We start from the raw sequence: 21,163 nt of genomic DNA, 5'->3' as shown, positions 1-21,163 counted from the left end.
TTGTTTTTACCTGGAAACACCAGAAAATCTAACTTCCCGGATTCACCCGAGGTTTCAAAATTGAAAAAAATATATTATTAACGAGGGTGCCGTGCAATCTCTAAAACAAAACAAAAAACAAACAAAAAACAAGAGCTATAAAGGGGGCTCACATGTTGAAATAAGACACTAGAATGTTACGTTTCGAGATATTACAGTTGTTCAGTCTAATTTAGTACAAATTTCAATACCCGGCCTCATAACGATGCAATATATATATATAAAAAAAACACAAATTTCAAAACCCGGCCTCATAACGATGGAATATATATATATAAAAAAAAACTGAAATTTCAATACCCGGCCTCATAACGATGCAATATATATATATAAAAAAAAACATCTCGTCGTCAGAAGCTACGTTATCGCAGCTTAGTCGTATTAGGCCCCACTTGAGAGAGTAAGAGATTAGCAACAGGGGTGAATTGTCACAATACGCATTTCATCGTCTTGTGAATAGACCGGCACGTTACTAATTGGGTCTTACATCTTGTGTCATCGTTTACAGTGACTCACAAATCGGTCGGTCTCGAATTAATATTTCGTGTCGGTGTTCAATGTCGATTGACTATGTGCTTCAGTTACAAAGTAACAGATTATATTTTCATCGAATTTATTCATGTAACAAAAACAAGATATGCATGTTTATTGTATGGCTTTACATTGGAAACAATAAGTTTAATTTTAAATTTGATACACTCTTCAATATGCATTCTGTTATATATATATAGTACTGATTTTATATATGAAAAGAATGGCCTGTACGTTTTGCCACAATTGTGATTTTTTTCAGAATACTTGTATGTCTTTGTAGCATAAATGATGCCTATCAAGGTAAGAACATGATAATGGCATCAACCTTATTTTCGTGTCAACCTTCTTCACATTAATGCTTTGACAATATATAGCATATGATAATTAGATAAATAGCACGATATTTGTAGGTACCCAGAAACATATGTAATACAAACGTGTATTACATATGTTTCTGGGTACCTACAATCGCAGCGGTTTCAAAAAACAATATGATGATACTTCTTCTTTCAAGGAAGAAAAACTGTTTTCCAGTTAACGTTTTTCGTCTTCTACAGTTACGGAAACAAAATGAATATTCGCAAATAACTCCATTATCTTTTGCATAATATCTGCTTCACTTCCGTTCGGAATGCACTGTCGAAATAGCCGTAGATGAACGGGTTTACAACATGGTTCACTATATACACCTGAAAGAAATACAAGTACAGTTGTCGTAAATGTGGAGATGTGTAATTCCAGAAGTACACAGAATCGAGGTTTACGGCGAGGTTCACGATCAGAGTTGGTATGTACATCACGACGCAAATACCGGCTATCAATAGAAACATAAGTGAGTAACGGTGTTTTTCTCGCCAGTTTTTTATAGACACAGATGACGTCCTTCGACGCTTTGAATGTCCGCCCTTTTGGATGGATGCATTCGACGGCAGGTTGGATTTTCGAACGCTATTGACTTCTCTTGAGCTATTGGTGTCATTTTCCGTTGTTGTTGTTGATATTGCTTCGGAGGCTGGGTCAGGTTCTGAGGATTTGCTTGGAGATGACTTGGCGCGGCGTTTAATACGTTTGTAGATCCGTCGTCCAATCATAACGTAAAGCAAAACTATCAACCCGAGAGTTCCGACGGCAAGCACAAATATCACCAATAAGTACAAATAACCAGTGTCACTGAGAGAGCTCTCGTGCTCGTCGTGTATTCGTCCGCATCTGTGTCCGGTAATATTACGCGAGATGTTAATAACAGGTATCTGCCCGTAGAAAAAGAAGATCGGAGTATGTCCAACGAAACAGATAATCACGGATGCCACTAGGATGATCATCTTTGCTTTGCTGTTCATCTGAACCCCAAAAGGTCGACATATCTTCAGATATCTCTCCACGCCTATGACCAGTACGAGCTCTACTGAAACTGCATTCATGGCCTTCGTGAAGAACCAAAGGGTCTTGCAGACGACGTTCCCGTAAAATGCCACGGGAAGGATGTTTCGTGTGAGAGAGAACGCCGGACCGGTAACACAGACAACGATATCTACTGCCGCTAGGGCTAGAATGAATATGCGATCGTCTATCTTTATGCTCAATCGCGTATTGTAAATGTAGATTATCATAACGTTGCCGAAAACGCCAAAAATGATGTAAAGTCCGAGGAATACATCTATAACGACCAGTGACATAGCCAGTTCACTGTTCCAGGCGAGTACATCTTCGGATATATTAGCTGCATTAAACACCTCCATCGTGATGGACTTGCATGGGTAACAATAGAACGCGTTTCCTGTGTATTCGCCTGCAGAAATGACGCTCAAGGACACGGTGACTTGTTCCGCCTTGCTAGTTCAAAGGATATCCTCTCTAGCACATGTATCCGTGTATGTGTTTGGCTTTTCCTTATACATATATACACTTATAAGGTGTCCTATTAACACACTTTTAACTTGGATAAGTATAGGAGAAATAATCTTAACTAGGGTCATTTAATATAATTCGTTATAACAATACTTTTGGATATAGCACGAAAGCTACAAACATCATTGACATGTAGTTGTGTGTTTAATGTATATAAAAAATATATATATATTATCCTTAAAAAAAGGATGATTTGTGAGTATTAGAAATCCAAAAGCCTGAAACAGTGTTTTTATTTTTAATAGAGTGAATCTATATATGCATTGTATACAATGTACAAGTAGTTTTAGATTTGAATGTTTCCTTATCAAAACTACAATGTTTAGGATCAGAATTCTGCGTCATTATTTATTCTAAAAGGCTTTTTATGTTAAATAAAAAGGACTTTAATTATTTCCTTTGTGTACTATATATAAGTGTATGTTTCACTCGTACGTAATAAAGAAGCATATACCGCTACTTTTTACTCCGTGCTACATGTACGCCGAGACGTACATTTTATATAGCACTGGCTTTATACGTTTCTGGTGTTCGCACTCGTGATAAATTATCGGAATTCTACCATATTTGTGAAATATGAATAGTATCAAACCGGTAACAACAAAAACGTATTTTTCTCTCTAGCAATTTGGTATAAATGATAACTTTCAAACTGACAAATATAAAAAGTGATATCTGTCACAATGTTCCGAATAATCATGTGACCGTTTCCATACATTACCAGTATCGAATGGTCGAGGGTTTCTACGGGATAATGAACATAATATAGCATAAAATCTGTTGTATTTTATGCGTTGTGCATATCTTGATGTATCATGATGCTAGCAGTAACCCAAATCAAGTGTGAATGAGGCGTGTTTTTTTAGCTCACCTGGCCCGGAGGATGTGACTCCCCCAGACCAATCCCGGGAAACTACCTCCTTGGGACATAACATGGAAACTCAATCTCTTGGTGTCTTATTCACCAAAACAGATTCACTTGTAGTTCTTCTTGCAACTTTGCTTCTTGTTCTCGTTTGATAAACCTGTATGGTATTCAGCAGGTTTTAAATAAATTCATTTCCAGGTGAGCTATTAAGGCCCCTGGGCCTCTTGTTAGATGTGTTGATCCGGAAGCTAATCGGTATAGCGTGTGTCGGGCAGGTATGGATCGTGCGGGCTGATATAAGATGGTCCCGGATAGGACTTTTGTATAGTAAGCAGTAACACACTTGCAATACTATACACATCATGACCAACTACAACACATGTTAATATCTTTTAGCATTGACCAATCGGAACGGTTGTCTTTCTATTCACGGCATCTAAAGTAGGATTTTCTGCTGAGCTACAGACGAAGCGACGGTCGAGAAGGTGGTTGCTATGGTATTAAATGTCGGTGTTTACTGTTTTGAGTCACACGGGTGTTAGCATCCTTTGAAGGAAATCTTGTCCTTTAATAGAGGAAAGCGGTAGAATTTCGTTGAAGCAAGCGTGACGTCACTCAAACATTTCGCCACAGATTACGCTTTGAATACCCCAACTGTTTATATATTAACATTTTCGTCGTTGTTGGTACTTTGAAAATGTAATAAACAGTAAAATTTGATAAACAGACAAAACAAATTCAGTGCATAGTTCAATATGTAATCATTTCTGATGAAAACTTTTGCACAAAACACAGCATTGCACTGTAATATCAGCGCAAAGCAACTTCACAAGAATACATGAAGATTGATGACATCATTTAGTATAAGTACCTTAAATGGGAGGACACCATTAAGTTTGATGAGCTGCAAAACCTCAGCTTCTGACGACGAGACAATTTTTGTATATTGCATCGTCGGTCCTACGCCGGGTTAAGGAGCAAATTCGAAAGTGTTCAATCTGTAAGGTTGCATAAAATGTACTTATCATATGAGTATAAAAATATCAAATTAATGTATGACTGTTAAAATAACAAATCGTTCCTGTATTTCGTTAACTTTTTTTCACAAACTTAGCTTATTCTATCATGAAAAAGAAATGAAGAACTGACCGCCATGGCAGATCACGCGTGATGTTATCTTAACTTTCCGTAGTCTCGTTCAACCAGACGTTTGCTCACTTGTAAGTCAAGAGTCTGGTCAAACACAGTATGTTAATCTTACCATCACCAGAGGGCAGTGTTTTTACTTTCGTTCCCGGACGTTATGTCAACGCCATTAAAACATTAAAAAAAATAATGAAATTAATGAAAAATGTACCTGTATTCCCTATTATCGAGAACAATGTATGAAAATGCTTCAAATGTCAAGACAATTTTTCCTGTATATGCATCCCTTAAGTATCCATTTATTCACTATTATCAGGAACAATGTAAGAAAATTATTTCATGTATAGAGAAAACACGGATACTTCAGGAATGTATGTACAGGTAAGATTTTCATGAATTAAAATATTCAATGTAATTTTGACTCTAAATGTTGAAAGGGTGTGTCTACCTTTGACCAATGAAATGTTGAACGAGACTAGATTACTACTGTAGCCACCATGTTTGCAACGATTTCCATATGTGGTCATGAAACCCTTACATTATATACGGCTGTCTTATGTCAACTACCGGCTTTAAAATGACAACTGGTACGTGTAACTCACAACTGTTACATACACACAAACACACATACACTTACACACACACATGTATACATATACGCATAGGGTAAACTGATCGTGAATCGGACACATGTTACAACAGGCCATCTCTGTACGTTGGTAACGTGACGAATGGAAAGGAAAAGTAACCGATGGGAAGCAATCGGATCTCTCGGGGATTAACTAATGTCTCCTGCTTTCATACAAGAAGAATAGCTTTAAAACACATCAAATATGTAAAACCCCAGCATTTATCGCGAGTCGGACACAAATTTACCGTGAGTTGGACAGCTTGTTTTCACTGATTTCAAGTCGGAAACAATTTGATCGTGAGTCGGACATTCCAAAAGTGGTTTTAGGGCCGAACTGGAGCTCCGATAGATTCGACAAGATACGTATACTACTGAATGCCTACCAAACACTACCTACAAAAAGCGCGAGTGTGAGAAAGGTAACTAACCCCTACACATGTACACACACACAAAGTATAGTGAACATGAAAAATGAAGCGTAGAAGCAGAGCTATGGTTATACGTCTTGTAGAAGTAGCCTGAATTTAAACGACCATCTATAATTTGTTTTAAATCTTACATGGCAGTTTAAACAACTAGTAAATTGTCCGTGACGCTTGTAATTAAGGTTGATAACTTATATGTCTCAGAACACGTGTTCCCTAGCGAATACATATGTAACTACTGTCCAATGCAAACGTTCAGTTGTTTTGAAATTAACCCTACAACATGACTTGGACATTTTGTCTAATATTTACCACAAAATGTTCGTTATTAATGCTAAAAGCATACCATCGACAGTACACCACTACATGCGGTCTCCTTGTACCACGAATCCAAATATATCTGCATACATTTTACAACCCCACTGTCTACTAATGTCCATAGTTTAATGATAATACCTGTTTCAGAAAAGCGTTTCTTGTCGTTAACAAGATTTGTTTCCAACTCATGGTGTACAAAATGTATGTTTAGTTATCGTTATGGGAAACGAAGCAGACGACATCGACGTCAGGCTCGTAAAATTAGAACCGAGGACGGACCACGTATACGGAAATCCGGTAATAACACGAGAGGATGTGGTACGACAGTCAGACTATACAAACACTGCGATATAGGCGTGGATGGGTTAGAAGTATTACAGATACAGCTTCAAAATCATTAATACAAATCATGATCAGCATCAACCAGTTTGTGTATAGTATCCAGCTGTAACTTAATATCATATATTTATTCAGTAATGTTAAGCGACAAACACATTAAAAAACTAATCAAGCAAATAATTTCTTCAATACTTGATTTTCTTTTCGTATATACAGTTGGATGTTAAGCCATATGCCTTGAATAGTCTGTTAGATCTTTGTACATGATTTTTATTAAAACTTTCAATCATGAATTAATATAAAAGCTCTTTGCATAACACGTGGGCTATTTTAATCAAACCCCAGAAGAAATTACTTGGGGCGTTATGTGTCATTTTTTGCCCCATTTTTTTTTTAAAGAAAATTGAATTTATTTACCAATTTCTGTTATAAACATCATATTGATTGACTAAATGGGGCTATCTTTCTTGGTGTATATTTTTTTAAGTTCGCATGCGTCGCTGCCCTACCATAGCAACGGAACTGCGTTACTATGTATAAATAGTCAAACTATGGTGTTTTTGGACACTAAGCATGCAGAAATGAAAGCCTCCACATGTGACAAACAAAAAAATCTTTCTATGAATAAACACTGGTATGACAATGTTTAAGCATGTCAAATATTTATTTGTTTGTTGCTTGCGGAGGCTTTCGAAAATTGAAGAATGTTGAGTGAATTTCCTTCAAAATGGCCTATTTAATTTCAACCAAATAGCGCACAATAGACGATATTCACGCATTTGATTATGAAAATACGGGTCTATGTCTCTCTTTGTAATGCCGTATCTTCTAAACCAGTTGTCGAATGAATTTGAAACTTCACAATTGCGCACTTCATTTATGCCAGATTACGAATATACATGCATGTAGCTACTAGTTCGAAATCCCCGATGAGGCGAAAATGACACTTAACACCCCTGGTCCTTTGTTGCAATACAGTGTCTTAAAATGATGTCCAAAAACAAAACTCTCTTCAGCACATTGTAGTCGTGGTACGGATAAGTACACTGTGAAGTACAACTGTGTGTCATGATCTTACGAATAGACATGGGTTGTGAATATTTGTAGCTAGGATGAATAGTTTTCATAGGCTAGAAACGAACTTAGTTTTAACCATCCCGACTGAGCGTTTGACTTTGGTTTCAGTATGATCTAGTGGATCAAGTTGCAATTTTCCTTAAACTGAAATACATCCGAGCGAATGACAAAAGCCGACCCACCACTATAACCAAACACACAACTGTAAGTCTACCCACCACAGTAGGTAAGCCCTCTACTGTAACCACACCCACTATTGTGGCTATTTATGTGAAAAAAGGTAGAGCATCTACGCATGTCGGTTTAAAACAGAAATTGGTTAATACATTCAAGTTAATTTTTCTTTACTCTTTATGAGACCAGAAATTACCATAACAAATGACTCGGTCTTCCAGTATGCTGGCATGTTAGGAAATATTTAATTCCCGTATTTATTTTCCGGCGACGGTATTGTATGATACATGTTTATGTAACATAACTCCAGAGCAGCCTATGTATTATTTTTTTCAAAAGAAGGTAATTTGTGAAACGGGATTTCCATGGCCTAGATATACGTTAAAGCATGCCTGCCTGGCTTATCATGTGAAGAAATGTTGATGTAAACTTATGTTGGATCAAAGTGAATATCAAAACACGTTTATATTGCGTTTCAAGTTAATGTCATGACACATGGACAGGAATTCGTTTATGTTACATACTTCTATCTATTCTCACGGCTTTTGTATATTAAGAGATATATATCTTTACCCTAAAATTAGACAGTCTTTTGAAATACATCTTGCATTCCTAGCAGTCACATATATCTCTTAGTTGGCTTCGAAAAAAGGCCAGTTTTTAAAATTTGCTTTCAATATGCAGTCAATTTTCTCTCGGAAATTAGCTGCCTACGTATTTGTTGTATTTGCACATGTCTGTTACATCAGTGTAAACGCTATTTCAAAGTTGTCTCGCATCAATCAAAATGTATATCTTGCCAAATACGAAACCATTGATATTTTTCAATTGAAGATAGATTTGGATCAAAAGATGTTCCGAATGCCATGAAAATAGAGCTACTTAAGTGAACCAAATACCTACTATTTCAAGTTAAATCTCAATAACATGTGTATTTTATTAATCATTTTAATGAGTATACATCATTTTCTGTGTTGACATTCTTTTAACAAACAAAAAATACTGGTTTAAGTAGGCATATCGCGGTTCATTTTCGTTGATAAACCCGGATATGCGAGGCTAAATACGTGCACATATCGGCACACACCAAACAAAATTACAAAAAAGCAATCGCCTCTTACACAAACATCTCAAAGAAATGTATAATGAAGTAACAACTGGTGCATAGGTAAAGACGGAGATTATATAATTTGACGGCTTTTTGTGACCGAGATTATGATCGCAGCGAGGAGGGTTTAACAATGACTTGGGTTATCGTCATTGTGAAAGAGGTCACACTTTGCGTGTGAACGACCAATCTGGTGACTAGTCAAATACCCCGGATCTGAGTCATAATTTTGTGCTTTATATGCATAATTACAACTGCAAACTAGCCTGAAATTTGACCACTATCACGGGCATTCGTTCCAGTTACAAATCGACGATATCTACGAAAGTAAAACGACCATGAACATAAGCCGAACACGTACTCATTTTATGACAGTCTGAATGTTTTCGACAACAGGCCGGCTTCTAAAATAAGCCGGGAATTCTTCTTACTAAAACTAAAATAAGTCATGGCTTATTTACGAGATTTAAGAGTATATATGGCCTAGCCATAGTATTTTTATTTTATTTTTGTAAATTTTGAGCTTTTTACGACATATCAAAATACCGTTTTGCTTTACATATAACAATCTGTTTCGATACACAATGTGAAGAACAAAATCGGGATAAATGGTTGGTTTGTACATTTTAACAATTGCATTCTGTACAATTATTTTGTGCTGTTGAAACGTTTGAACTGTAATCATCATACGAAAAAAATGTTAATATGATTTTTTCCATACATTTCTTAGATTGTTTGAAAAACAGAGTTTTAATACATAATAATATCTATCCATTGATTTTTTTTATCTTAACACCTGTATAACAAAACCTAGTAAGTGCTGATTGTGATCGATTTACTTGGCATCTGGGTTGAAAAGTATTGGCTGTAACAAATCCTAGTTTCAGCGTTAGTCAGATTTGTTTTTTTAAATCGTATGGTCATTTAAGAACGGCCTCCCCTGTGTACAATATACATGCGCGTAGTGTATGCGTGTGTGTATCACCAAAATTGCATATCAACCCAATGCTTTTTAGAAATAGGAACTGCAGTTCAGGTATAATCAAAGGTGATTTTATAATATGACATATTACTCCCCATATCATAACTGATCCATCCCCAAATATAACCCTCTCGATAGCACGAGTGTCTGCGAAGCGTTCCCCATGAGGACGGCATATACACCATCGACCGTCAGTAAGAAAAAGTAAAAAAACCAATCTCGTCTCCACTGCTTCATTAGAAATGTCCAAGGAACGTATTCCGCCAACCCAACCATATGACACATGCGACGTACATGAGTGAGGGTTTGGTTTAGTATTTTTTTAACGTTCTATCAACAGCTATGGTCATTTAAGAACGGCCTCCCATGTGTACAATATACATGTGCGTAGTGTATGCGTGTGTGTTTCTGGAGGCTGAGATATGTTCGTGTTTGTCTCCTTGTGATACTGCAGAACTGATGCCGACTTTATAGTGCTACCTCACTGAAACTTTGACATACTACCGAAGACACCCGGCAGGACACCCCATCCGGTCACATTATATTGACAACAGTTGTCACATTCCTAAATTGCTGAGCGTTAAGCAGGAGTAGAAACTACCATTTTTACAGACTCTGGTATGTCTCGGCCAGGGGACAGAATCCAAAGCCTTCCTCACTGTGGCGAACGCTCAACTAAAGGTCAAAAATTAGGGATTGTCAAGGGAGACATAAGGAAGAAGAGAGTTGTTTAGAAAATAAGAGAAAAGATAAGATCCCAAATTTAGTCGCCTCTTACGATCATGCAATGGGGCCAGCAGGTACAATAATTACGCCATACCTGCAAGGACGACATGAGTGAGGGATGTATCGACTTAACCGCTCGCGCGCGATCTATTTCTCACAGATTTGAGATGAATATGACGCTAACTGCAGTTAAAGTTACATTGCAGTTAGATGACGCTTACGCAAATGCTCAAGACGAATGGCTCTGTCTTCACGTCGAAACGTCATGTCTCGCGTGGACGTCTAAATCGCGGTCGGTCGTCAACGCGCCTATTCTCCCTCGAACGTCTGACATTACTCTCCATTTGGAACCATTAGCATTCATAACATGGTGTTGATGCGTCAGGCTCTCCAAATTAAACCAACCGTCTGACCCCCTTGAACTGCTGTCGGTGGTACCATATTGAGAAGACATTGAAATTGAATTGAAATTCCTGAAGCGATGTGTATCTGTCAAAAGTACAGTTCCAAGTGGTATGACAATATGTATTGTTATATTTATTGACAATGCCTGCACATATCTTGTTTTTCTTATTCTTTCACAACGAGCGGTACCCTACACAGTTGAGTGATTTTTACACACTGCATGTAGTGAACACAGACCAGTATACATGTAGTCGTTTGACCGAGTTGAATTATTCAAGACAATTGAATACGTAATTTCTTATCCTGCGTTTCCTTATCCAATCGCTATTGATTTGGCATTCGACATTTCTAACAATGTGATACTATTCGGTGATATAAATGTTGATTTTTGTTGATTTTTTTAAACTTGCCAGGGGGGAATCTCAAAATACGCTTTCTACATTAAACATGACGAATATTATTACTGGGCCAACTAGAACCACTCATTGATCCTCAATTTTACTTGATCCAATTATAGTTAGCGACAACATAAAGGTTTTTCTATCTGAAGTTATAGTCGTTGATAAAAGTATAAGTGAGCATGATGATGTGTTTGCAATTACAGATGCACCTAAACAAATAGCAAATACGTTTAAAAGAAAGGTATGGCTCTACAGTGAAACCGATATTGTCAAATTAAGAACACTTATTAATAATATATTATAGGAAGATCAGTGGTGAGCCCTTGTAGATTTAAATAGTATGTGCGATGTTTTCACAACCAATATTTTATATGCAGTAGATGAGTGCATCCCCTCCAAGTACAGTTGTAAGATCGCATAACGTTACACGATGTGCAGTGTGCACACGATGTGTGCACGGTGTATGAACGATGTGTGCATGGTGTGCTAACAATAAAAAGTTGGACGATCATTGCATGCGCACATTTGTGTGCACTATGGACGAACGTTGTGCGATAACAATCGTGGTTGGTGTAAATTGAGGAATGCCTTAACAATATATACGGTTTCGTGTTTAAACAATTAAACTTGTTTTTTATGTTTCCATATTCTACCTACATCTATAAGCTTATCTTTATGTCTATACTTTCTTAAATTTGGAAATTGTGTTTTCGGTATTTTTTTAACGACCTTAATCGACACATGTGAAATCACAACACAGTCCCGTATACAGGTAAACGTAGTCACTTTGTACATGTACCTGGACCGTAGTTTTCAGTGGTCACTCATCAAATTGTTATTTACCTGTTCTGTTACCTCGGAGCAAAACCCAGTCTAACGGTCACTGTAAAGCTGTGTTACACGCATTGTAAAACTGTACATAATCTTCATAACTGTGATGAGAAATTACAGTAATACATACCGTTTTTATTATTGCATATAACCTCTCCGTATTTTTTTCATTCCGTAATATTGATCTACAAATTGTACCCAATCGCACAGTTGTGCGGAGAGAAGCGCACAACGGGACGAACGATTGTTAAATTGCACAGTTGTGCGCACCATGTGTGAACGATGTGCGGACGGTGTGTGAACGATGTATGCACGGTGTGCGCACGATATTTGTGGTGCGTTCTGCGGTCACACAACTGTATGTTCAAATTCGTAAACATGATCAACCGTGATAGACTGAAAAAAAAATACTTTTTTCGAATAAATACTGATATGAATAAACAAAAATATTAACGGGCCAGAAATAAAGCAAATCATATGATTAAACGAGCCAAATAGATGTTTTTTGAGAATATTGACTATTTTATAGAAAAAACTAAATCTGAACACAGAACAAATTGGAAACCTATCAAGCTTATTATAAAAGGCACTTCTAATACTGATACATTTCCGCTTTATAATGAATCTTCTAGTGATTACGTTATCAATGACGAACAAAAATGTTAACTATTCAATACTTACTTTACTTCCATATCTACACTTAACGACTTTGATAGACACAAACCATTACCTTCATTTGATAAACAACACCATCAGAAGATATTATACAAATATTAACAAAGCAACAGGACTTGATGGAATTAGTCATAGAATTCTAAAATATAGAACGAAAGAAATCGCCCTCCCCCTCTCAATATATTCTAACTTCTCTGTGCAGTTAGGCCTTTATCCAAACAAATGGAAAGTTGCTAAAGTCATGCCAATATTTAAATCAGGTAACATCTACGCTGTTTCGAATTACAGACCTATATCTTTACTAAGGTGTGTAGGGAACATTTTTGAACGAGTAGTATATAAGTATATTTATAAATAACCTAAGGAAAACGATTTATTCTATAAATATCAATCAGGATTTTTGCCAAACCATTCATGTTCTCACAAACTCATTAAAATATATCACTCTCTTCTTCTGTCCTTAGAAATACGCAAACACACAGCATTTGTGTTTTGTGATTTCTCTACAGCTTTCGATAGGGTATGGCACGCAGGATTACTTTATAAACTTAAACAACATGGCATCTCCTACCTAATTCAAAATGTTGCGTATCGTTAAACGAACCAGGCTGTGAACGGAAACATGGCCACTAAGGCCAGCACAGGTAGAGCAGCCATCGATAATGTAGGTCGCGCACTGGTATGATATGACACACCCAGAAGATACAACTATGCTACAGCCACAGTATTAAAAGGGGCCTGTTAATTCTAATTTCAAATCGTATAAGCAGGAATTGTTGAAGGTTTTATCACATGTGTAAAGAAACCCCTCCCCGTTACCTTTAAAAAAATAGATTAGAAATAGACAAACAAGTTATAATGATGCATTCCAATGTATACTCAGACTAATACATACCTACATCAAATATAGAACGGATAAAACAAAGAAGAAAGATTTTCACTACGTGAAAGGAAACGACAGCTGGTCGTTGGATTGCCTTGCAATTCCTTGCCTTGTTAGATTATTGGTGCTAAATTTATACTTTATCACATTACTCCTTTGACTTTTGAGGGGCTGGGGTAGCCAAGTTGTTAAGGTGTCTGACATTCTGCTTCCACTAGCCCTCCGCCACTGGGTCGTGGGTTCGAGGCATACGTGGGGCAGTCGCAAGGTACGTCAATGGTTTTTCCTCCGCCGCCAAAACATGGCACGTCCTTCAGGACATTCCAATATGGCTGCCAGACCAAACTGTATATCAAATTCAATAATTAATAATGCATTCCGTTAGCATTACACAATCCCTGTCAAAAAATAATCCTCCTCCATCATTGAGGTACATGCGCACTAAATTTCAGAAAAAAACCCTTTTATATGGCCATTTTCCAAGCTAAATAAAAGTCACAATTCAGGGAAAAAGAAATTAAACTTGTAAATATCATAAGGTTGGATGTCCATGGAGATGCATTTGTCGAGAAAAATGAAAGACAATATGGAAATTCTCCAGAATAATGGTATATATTTCCCCTGAATAAATCACAACTGAGCTCAAAGCGAACAAGGCTGACTGAGGTTGGAAAAAAGCATGCAAAGCAGGTGAGACTTTACCTTACACCATGCACTCACTACAGGTTCTCTCTCTCACTCAGGTAATAAGGCTTGACTTGTATCAAAAGTCTTGTTAGTTTGATGAACTATTGTAAAATATCCAATAAAAAAGAAACCATGTAATCATTCTTGAGATTTGACACATTTTCTCACATTTTTCTCGACATATGCGTCTCCATGGTTTAAAATTGTTTTTTTTTCCAGAATTGTGACTTTTATTTAGCTTGGAAAATTAACATATCAGTTATTGATTTTTTTTTGAAATTTAGTGTGCATGTACCTCAATTATGTTTGAGAAATATTGGAAGAGGATTATTTTGTGACAGGGATTGTTTAATGCTAACGGAATGCATTATTGAATTTGATATACAGTTTCGTGTGGCAGCCATATTGTATTGCCTTAAATGACCATGGATGTTAATAGGACGTAAAACACAAACAAACAAATCCTTTGACCAATTTCAACGGAACCCTGTTGTATATCGATGTTTACCAGAGATTGGACTGTTAAATTTCAACCCAGTGTCAAAATGATTCAAAAGGCACTGCACAGTTATCAAAATACGTCTAGTTGTTAAATGGTTAGTTTGACCCCCTTCAGTACTTCACTACTGTGATTCACTTTTATGCATGTTTAAAGCTATTTAAGCCTTCACTGGATTACTGAAAGAGACGTGTATACCCTCATTTTTCTTAACAATTACAACATACTTCTGTTTTACTTGAAATTTTAGGGAAAATATCTATAAACTAGATTTTAACTTGACTAACTGTTGTAAGCAGTTCACACACCTAGGTTTAGGATTCATACTAATCAAACAAAACTGCGTGGTAAATTAAGCTGCTAACGCCGCCAGAAGTTGCTGTTTTGTTGCGGCAACGTATAGGACATTTAACAACTTTTTTATATTAAAATCTCATTTTAAAAGTGTATTAATATAAATTAAAGATATGAAAAAACCCATAATAATATTGAAAACAATATATGAAATTGAGCTTTCGTTAGGGCTGCTATTGAAATGAAAACAGCGTGGCTAATTTGTTTAAATTTTGGGTTTACCATCCCTAGAGCACCTTACGCCATATACAGAAGTGTTCATGGATGTTTGGGACACTAAAGGGCCATTTTAAGCCAACTTACTGAAATGTCTTAACCTCGAGATGGCAGCTAGGCATACTTAATGGGTCGCATTACACTGACAACGCACTACACTGTCGTTTTCGACACTCCTTAAAAGCGGGATATCAACCTAAGGGCAGTAAATTCATTTGAAACGATTCTGTGATTTGTCTCGGTAGGAAGCAAAACTATTAACCTTCTTCTTGCTAGGGTGAATGCTCAATAACAATGCTTATGATAACTAACATCTGTTTTAATGTAAAAAAAATAATAAATAGTTTATATAAGGTTTGCACGTCTTTCCTTGGGGAAACAACTGTTCATGTGAACACCCTCCAAACTATTAATGTTCACAATAATGCTCAGTAACCACCACAGTCAAAGAATAGGGCAGAGGCAATTGCTATGATGGTAGAAAATAGCAATATATATTTTCCATTTAGTGATTTTGAATATCGACACACAAAACTTGTATATACAATGTAAGGAACACTTATTTCAATCAACAAATACTACAAGACTGACGTTCAAAATAGTGTTTCACCATATTGCTTTAACTTGCCTGTTTCTTGAATAGTGTTGATATAGAAACCTACACGAAGATGCAATGTCCGATATTAGCATGCACGTAAAAGGGAAGGCCATGAGAAAAATTCCCAAAACACCTACTGTCTGTGCTGATGTTCTATCGTCAGATGCACAAGTCAGTTTACGACGATAGGAGGACAAAGTCGTAACATTTAACTTAAGCTCTGATTCGAGTTTCTGTACTAACTCTACAAGAGTCAGTTCGTTTGTTACATTTGTTTCTGTACACCGACACTGACACAACTCGGCATTAGATGTTGGAGTAACGACGGTGGCCGACAGTTGTGATGAAGTTGTTGAAACGCTTGGAAAGGTAGATATAAACGTAATTGCAGTAATTGTCGTTGAGGACTGGGCGCTTGCATCGGTTGATTTGATTGAGGTTCCCTCTGCTGTTGTCGTCGTTAGTGCGACTCCAGACAGAGACGTCTCATCTGGTGTTGCAGTTAGGGTAATATCAGTTGTATGTATCACATCGGCTGCTGTGGTTTGGGTAATTGTAGACGAAGATGTCTCGCCTGATGTTGTGCTTTGGGTAATTCCAGACGTAGATATCTCGCCCGCTGTTGTGGTTTGGGTAATTCCTGACGTTGATGTCTCGCTTGCTGTTGTGAATGGGGGAATTATTGACGTAGATGTCCCGCCTGATGTTGTGGATTGGGTTATTCCTGACGTAGATGTATTGCCTGATGTTGTGGATTGGGTAATTCCAGTCGTAGATGTCTCGCCTGAGGTTGTGGATTGGGTAATTCCTGACGTTGATATCTCGCTTGTTGTTGTGGTTTGGGTAATTCCAGACGTAGATCCCTCGCCCGCTGTTGTTGTTTGGGGAATTCCAGACGTAGATGTCTCGACAGCTGTTGTTGTTTTGGTAATTCCAGAGGTAGATGTATCGCATGCTGTTGTGAATGGGGGAATTATTGACGTAGATGTCCCGCCTGATGTTGTGGAGTGGGTAACTTCAGACGTAGATTTCTCGCCTGCTGTTGGTGTTTGGGTAATTCCAGACGTAGATGTACCGCTTGCTGTTGTGAATGGTGTAATTATTGACGTAGATGTCCCGCCTGATGTTGTGGTTTGGGAAACTTCAGACTCAGACGTGGATGTAGAAGTCTCGTCTGCTGTTGTGGTTTGGGTAAGTTCAGACGTAGATGTCTCGCCTGCTGTTGTTGTTTGGGTAATTCCAGACGTAGATGTATCGCTTGCTGTTGTGAATGGGGTAATTATTGACGTAGATGTCTCGCCTGATGTTGTGGTTTGGGTAACTTCAGACTCAGACGTGGATGTAGATGTCTCGTCTGCTTTTGTTGTTTGGGTAGTTTCAGATGTATATGTCTCACCTGCTGTTGTGATTTGGGTAGTTCCAGTTGTAGAAGTCTCGTCTGCTGTTGTTTTTTGGGTAGTTTCAGACGTAGATGTATCGCCTCCTGTTGTGGTTTGTGTAGTTTCAGATATAGATGTCTCGTCTGCTGTTGTAGTTTGGGTAATTCCAGATGTGGATGTCTCGTCTGCTGTTGTAGTTTGGGTAATTCCATATGTGGATGTCTCGTCTGCTGTTGTGGTTTGGGTAATTCCAGATGTCGATGTCTCGTCTGCTGTTGTGGTTTTGGTAGTTTCAGACGTAGATGTCTCGCCTGCTGTTGATGTCTCTGCTGTAGTTTGGATTACTAAAACAGTTTAATGTTGATGTACAGTGTAGAGGCAAAAATGTAGTATAGTGCACACTACGAAGTTAATGACAAATATTTTCAACACAGATAGATGGAATATAATTCAAACGTGAATATATGGATTTGAATACGTCTTATTTACCTTTATGTTCAATTTAAACTTACTCTCAAAGAAATGCTAGCACACATCATTGAATGTGTGTAAAACGGAACTATGTTTTATATCACAAGAAATGTTTTTTAAAATGATGCGTTTCAATCCATGCCTCGTGTGTAATTCTGAAAAATAACAGGATATATGCTCTAACTTTTCTCAAGTACAATGTATATAAGATGTTGTATTGTCCTTTAATATAATTTAATTTAATATTTTCTGAGATTGAGAAACCTGAAAGTTATGGACAGTAAGCCACATTGCAGAATTAACATGTTGATTCACAATGTCTTACCGGAACAGAAATTAAGACCAGAGGCTTCGTAACCAGGATCACATTCACATACTCCGTTGTTGCAGTGTGAGTTAACATAACAGGTGACAGAGGCGCAGGGGTCTATGACTGTAATAAAATGCAACGCACAATTTTAAAGAACTGTTTATTTTTAATATTTCTGCTGCTTCAGGAGTATAAGTTATTGTTTTGAATTAGTATAACTTAGCTCTAGCTAGTCAGTTTTTATAAGGTAAAACAAGAACTGAAATTTCTACATGAAGGATCAATTTAGACTTTGGTGATAGCATTGCTTTCCGAAATACATTACCGGAGCAGGATTTCAGACCAGAGACTCCGTAACCAGAATCACAGTCACACATTCAGCTGTTTCTATGGGAGTTAAAATAATGGCTGTTTAAAGTTACATATCCTCTGCTTTTTTCGTTTGCAAATTAATGTTCGCGGCAATACATTACTCATCGAACTTACTCTGCATTTCAACAGCCCGACCTGTCCCAAGTGGAACATAACGCTAATTGGTATGGTGAGAAAATACCATTAGCAATCCAATTCAATTGACTATGTTTAATCTCGTTTGGTATGGTTTGGGTTGGTTAAGTATCGTATAACGTCCTATCAACAGCTATGGTAATTTCAGGACGGCCTCCCCTGTGTGCAAGATGCATGCGTGTAGTGTATGCGCGTGTGTTTTGGGAGGCTCGATATGTTCGTGTTTGTCTCCTTGTGATAGCGCGGAACTGATGCCGACTGCATAGTGCTACCTCACTGAAACATACTTTCGAAGACACACAGCAGGATACCACACCCGGTCACATGATCCTAACAACGGGCAAACCAGTCGTCCCACTCCTAAATTGCTGCGCGATTAGTAGGAGTAGAAACGAACATTTGTACACACTCTAGTATGTCTCGGCCAGGGGACAGGACCTAAAGCCTTCCTCACAGGGGCGAACGCTCAACTATAGGCCAAAAGTGAGGCATTGTCATAACTAGTTATCGGGACGGTTTGGTGTAAAAACTGTTTATCAGCCCGGGTACTGATATGAATACGAATACAACACTTGTACACATGGGCAAAATGTATATTATCAGAGACGAAAGTGTGATGATATATAATACTAATTTGTAATGACTAATATGTCCGTATGAATTTTTTGTAGAATGGGATATTTTCTTTTAACTTACTTGTTGGTGAGGTAGATTAACTTTTTCCTAAGATAAAGAATCCGGAGTTATCCGAATTGTAGGATTAACAGTTTTAATCTCACAGGAACCTCTCTAAATATTTCTGCTGATATAGAAGTATGAGTTATCATTATAAATTGTTATTACGTATCTACATGTATAGTAAGTCAATTTTGATAAGGTACAGGAGGAACTGAAATATTGTTATGACTATAAAATATGGCTCTTTTGATAACATGACTTTCCTTAATACATTACCGGAGCAGGAACCCGAACCAGAGGCTTCGTAACCAGGATTACATTCACATACTCCGTTGTTGCAGTGGGAATTAGCATTACAGGTGACAGAAGCGCAGGGGTCTATGGCTGTAAACAAATTCAACATAGTATAACGTTTTAGAAAACAATGCTTTTTTTCATTCATTTCGTTGTATTATTCAAACATTCCATCTAACGGATTGCCGGCAATATGGAAAGCAATGACATGACTTTAATAAAATCATAAGTACATGAAGTCACATACTAGCCATCACACTTATCAAATATAAGTCCATAAAACACATTCCCACCTCGTCCCTGGCACGTCCTGCTCGTTCAAGGTACATTTGTAACACATCACTTGAAAGAGCAGGACGTGCCAGGGACGAGGCAGGAAAGTGTTTTATGGACTTATATTTGATAAGCGTGATGGCTAGTATGTGATTTCATGTACTTATCCTAGGCGTGACGTCACAATTGAAACGATTGAAACTTACAACCTATCACAGGGCTTTCTGATAGGTCATATTTCATGGGTAAATACGCAAACAATTAAGTGATAAATTATATTCATGTAACGTTAAACACTGCGTTTGTGCGACAACACAATGTTTAAAAACATAATGACTTAAAACATAGGAGCGTTTGGCGCATAGAATAAGTGGAAGGATAGTTCGTATTTTATTAATGTCAATTTTGACAGACATAGAGGATCTGTCATAAGTTTCCCTTCATATTAGATTGATGATACAAGTTTTGGATTTTTCTTTTCATGTTTGCGAGCCTCTGGCGAGCAAATATAAAAAAATCTGAAACGAGTATCATCAACCTAATACATTGTGTTGTCGCACAAACGCAGTGTTTAACGAAAACTGCTGAAATATGACATGTTCTTGCATAATGTGATTCGCATATGTTTATGATTGCGCCAATCTTTCAAATGCGCGAAGTGTGCTTATACATGTAGTACGTAACGGTTTTAAATAAGGTAAACAGATTGTTCAACTATGTTAAATAAGCTTGTGTATGCCAATGGAAATTATAAACTATTAATATGTAACAACATATACAGCGTAGTGGCGTAGAGGTATTACACTACTCCCTTCCCTATGAAGGTAATAGGAAATACTTAAAAAAAATAATGAGTAATTCATATAAATATTGTATCCAAAGCAGTTATAATGGTGTTCATAGGGAGCTTAAACTGTTGCTTAGTTTACATAGATTGTATCAAATATAACTTGCCAACATTTACGGTTCACGTAGATAGAATACATTTTTCTTTGTTTTCTGAAACTTAACTTTAACGATTGGTATACATCTTTCATATATTCTCCAAGATAAAGAATATTTTTGAACGGAACTGTGTTGTACATGTATATCATTACAAAAGTTTGAAAAAAGTGCACTTCAATCCTTCATTAAACAATGATACCTTTTTACGGGTTCATTTCAAAGGCGAAATAAATATATGCAGAACAGAGATATTTTCCTTTAATGAATTGTAATTTTATTTTCTGAGATTAAAATTCCCGACATACAAATGTATGATACCAGATAGCAGCAATGCAAGAGAATAAAATGAAAACTTTTGAAGTACGAATTATCATTTTTAATTAATATAAATAAGTTAAAACTGATCATATTTGGTAACATAACTCTAGACCTGAACAACTGATGCAGTATTGTTAAATAATATAACGTTCTATATGTCATTA

The 21,163-nt window shown here is 37.0% G+C and overlaps 2 protein-coding genes across 2 annotated transcripts; both read right to left on the bottom strand.

The window, feature by feature from the left end:
* Positions 1 to 622: 622 nt before the first annotated feature.
* Positions 623 to 2,357, bottom strand: LOC110455481 (cholecystokinin receptor type A-like). The gene has a single exon (XM_021505642.1). The coding sequence runs from the start codon at positions 2,310 to 2,312 to the stop codon at positions 1,167 to 1,169; it is 1,146 nt and encodes a 381-aa protein (XP_021361317.1). The 5' UTR covers positions 2,313 to 2,357; the 3' UTR covers positions 623 to 1,166.
* A 6,858-nt stretch (positions 2,358 to 9,215) lies between these two features.
* LOC110455474 (serine-rich adhesin for platelets-like) lies at positions 9,216 to 19,979 on the bottom strand. The gene is made up of 6 exons (XM_021505633.1): positions 19,943 to 19,979; positions 19,446 to 19,553; positions 18,000 to 18,107; positions 15,930 to 17,547; positions 9,764 to 9,818; positions 9,216 to 9,242 (listed from the first exon to the last, which is right to left on the bottom strand). Exons 1-6 carry the CDS (start codon positions 19,977 to 19,979, stop codon positions 9,216 to 9,218), a joined length of 1,953 nt encoding a protein of 650 aa, XP_021361308.1.
* Between the last annotated feature and the right edge of the window lie 1,184 nt (positions 19,980 to 21,163).

Source organism: Mizuhopecten yessoensis, unplaced genomic scaffold (assembly GCF_002113885.1).
Source record: "Mizuhopecten yessoensis strain PY_sf001 unplaced genomic scaffold, ASM211388v2 scaffold8231, whole genome shotgun sequence".
Lineage (NCBI taxonomy): Eukaryota > Metazoa > Mollusca > Bivalvia > Pectinida > Pectinidae > Mizuhopecten > Mizuhopecten yessoensis.
This window is presented reverse-complemented; position numbering and strand designations above follow the sequence as displayed.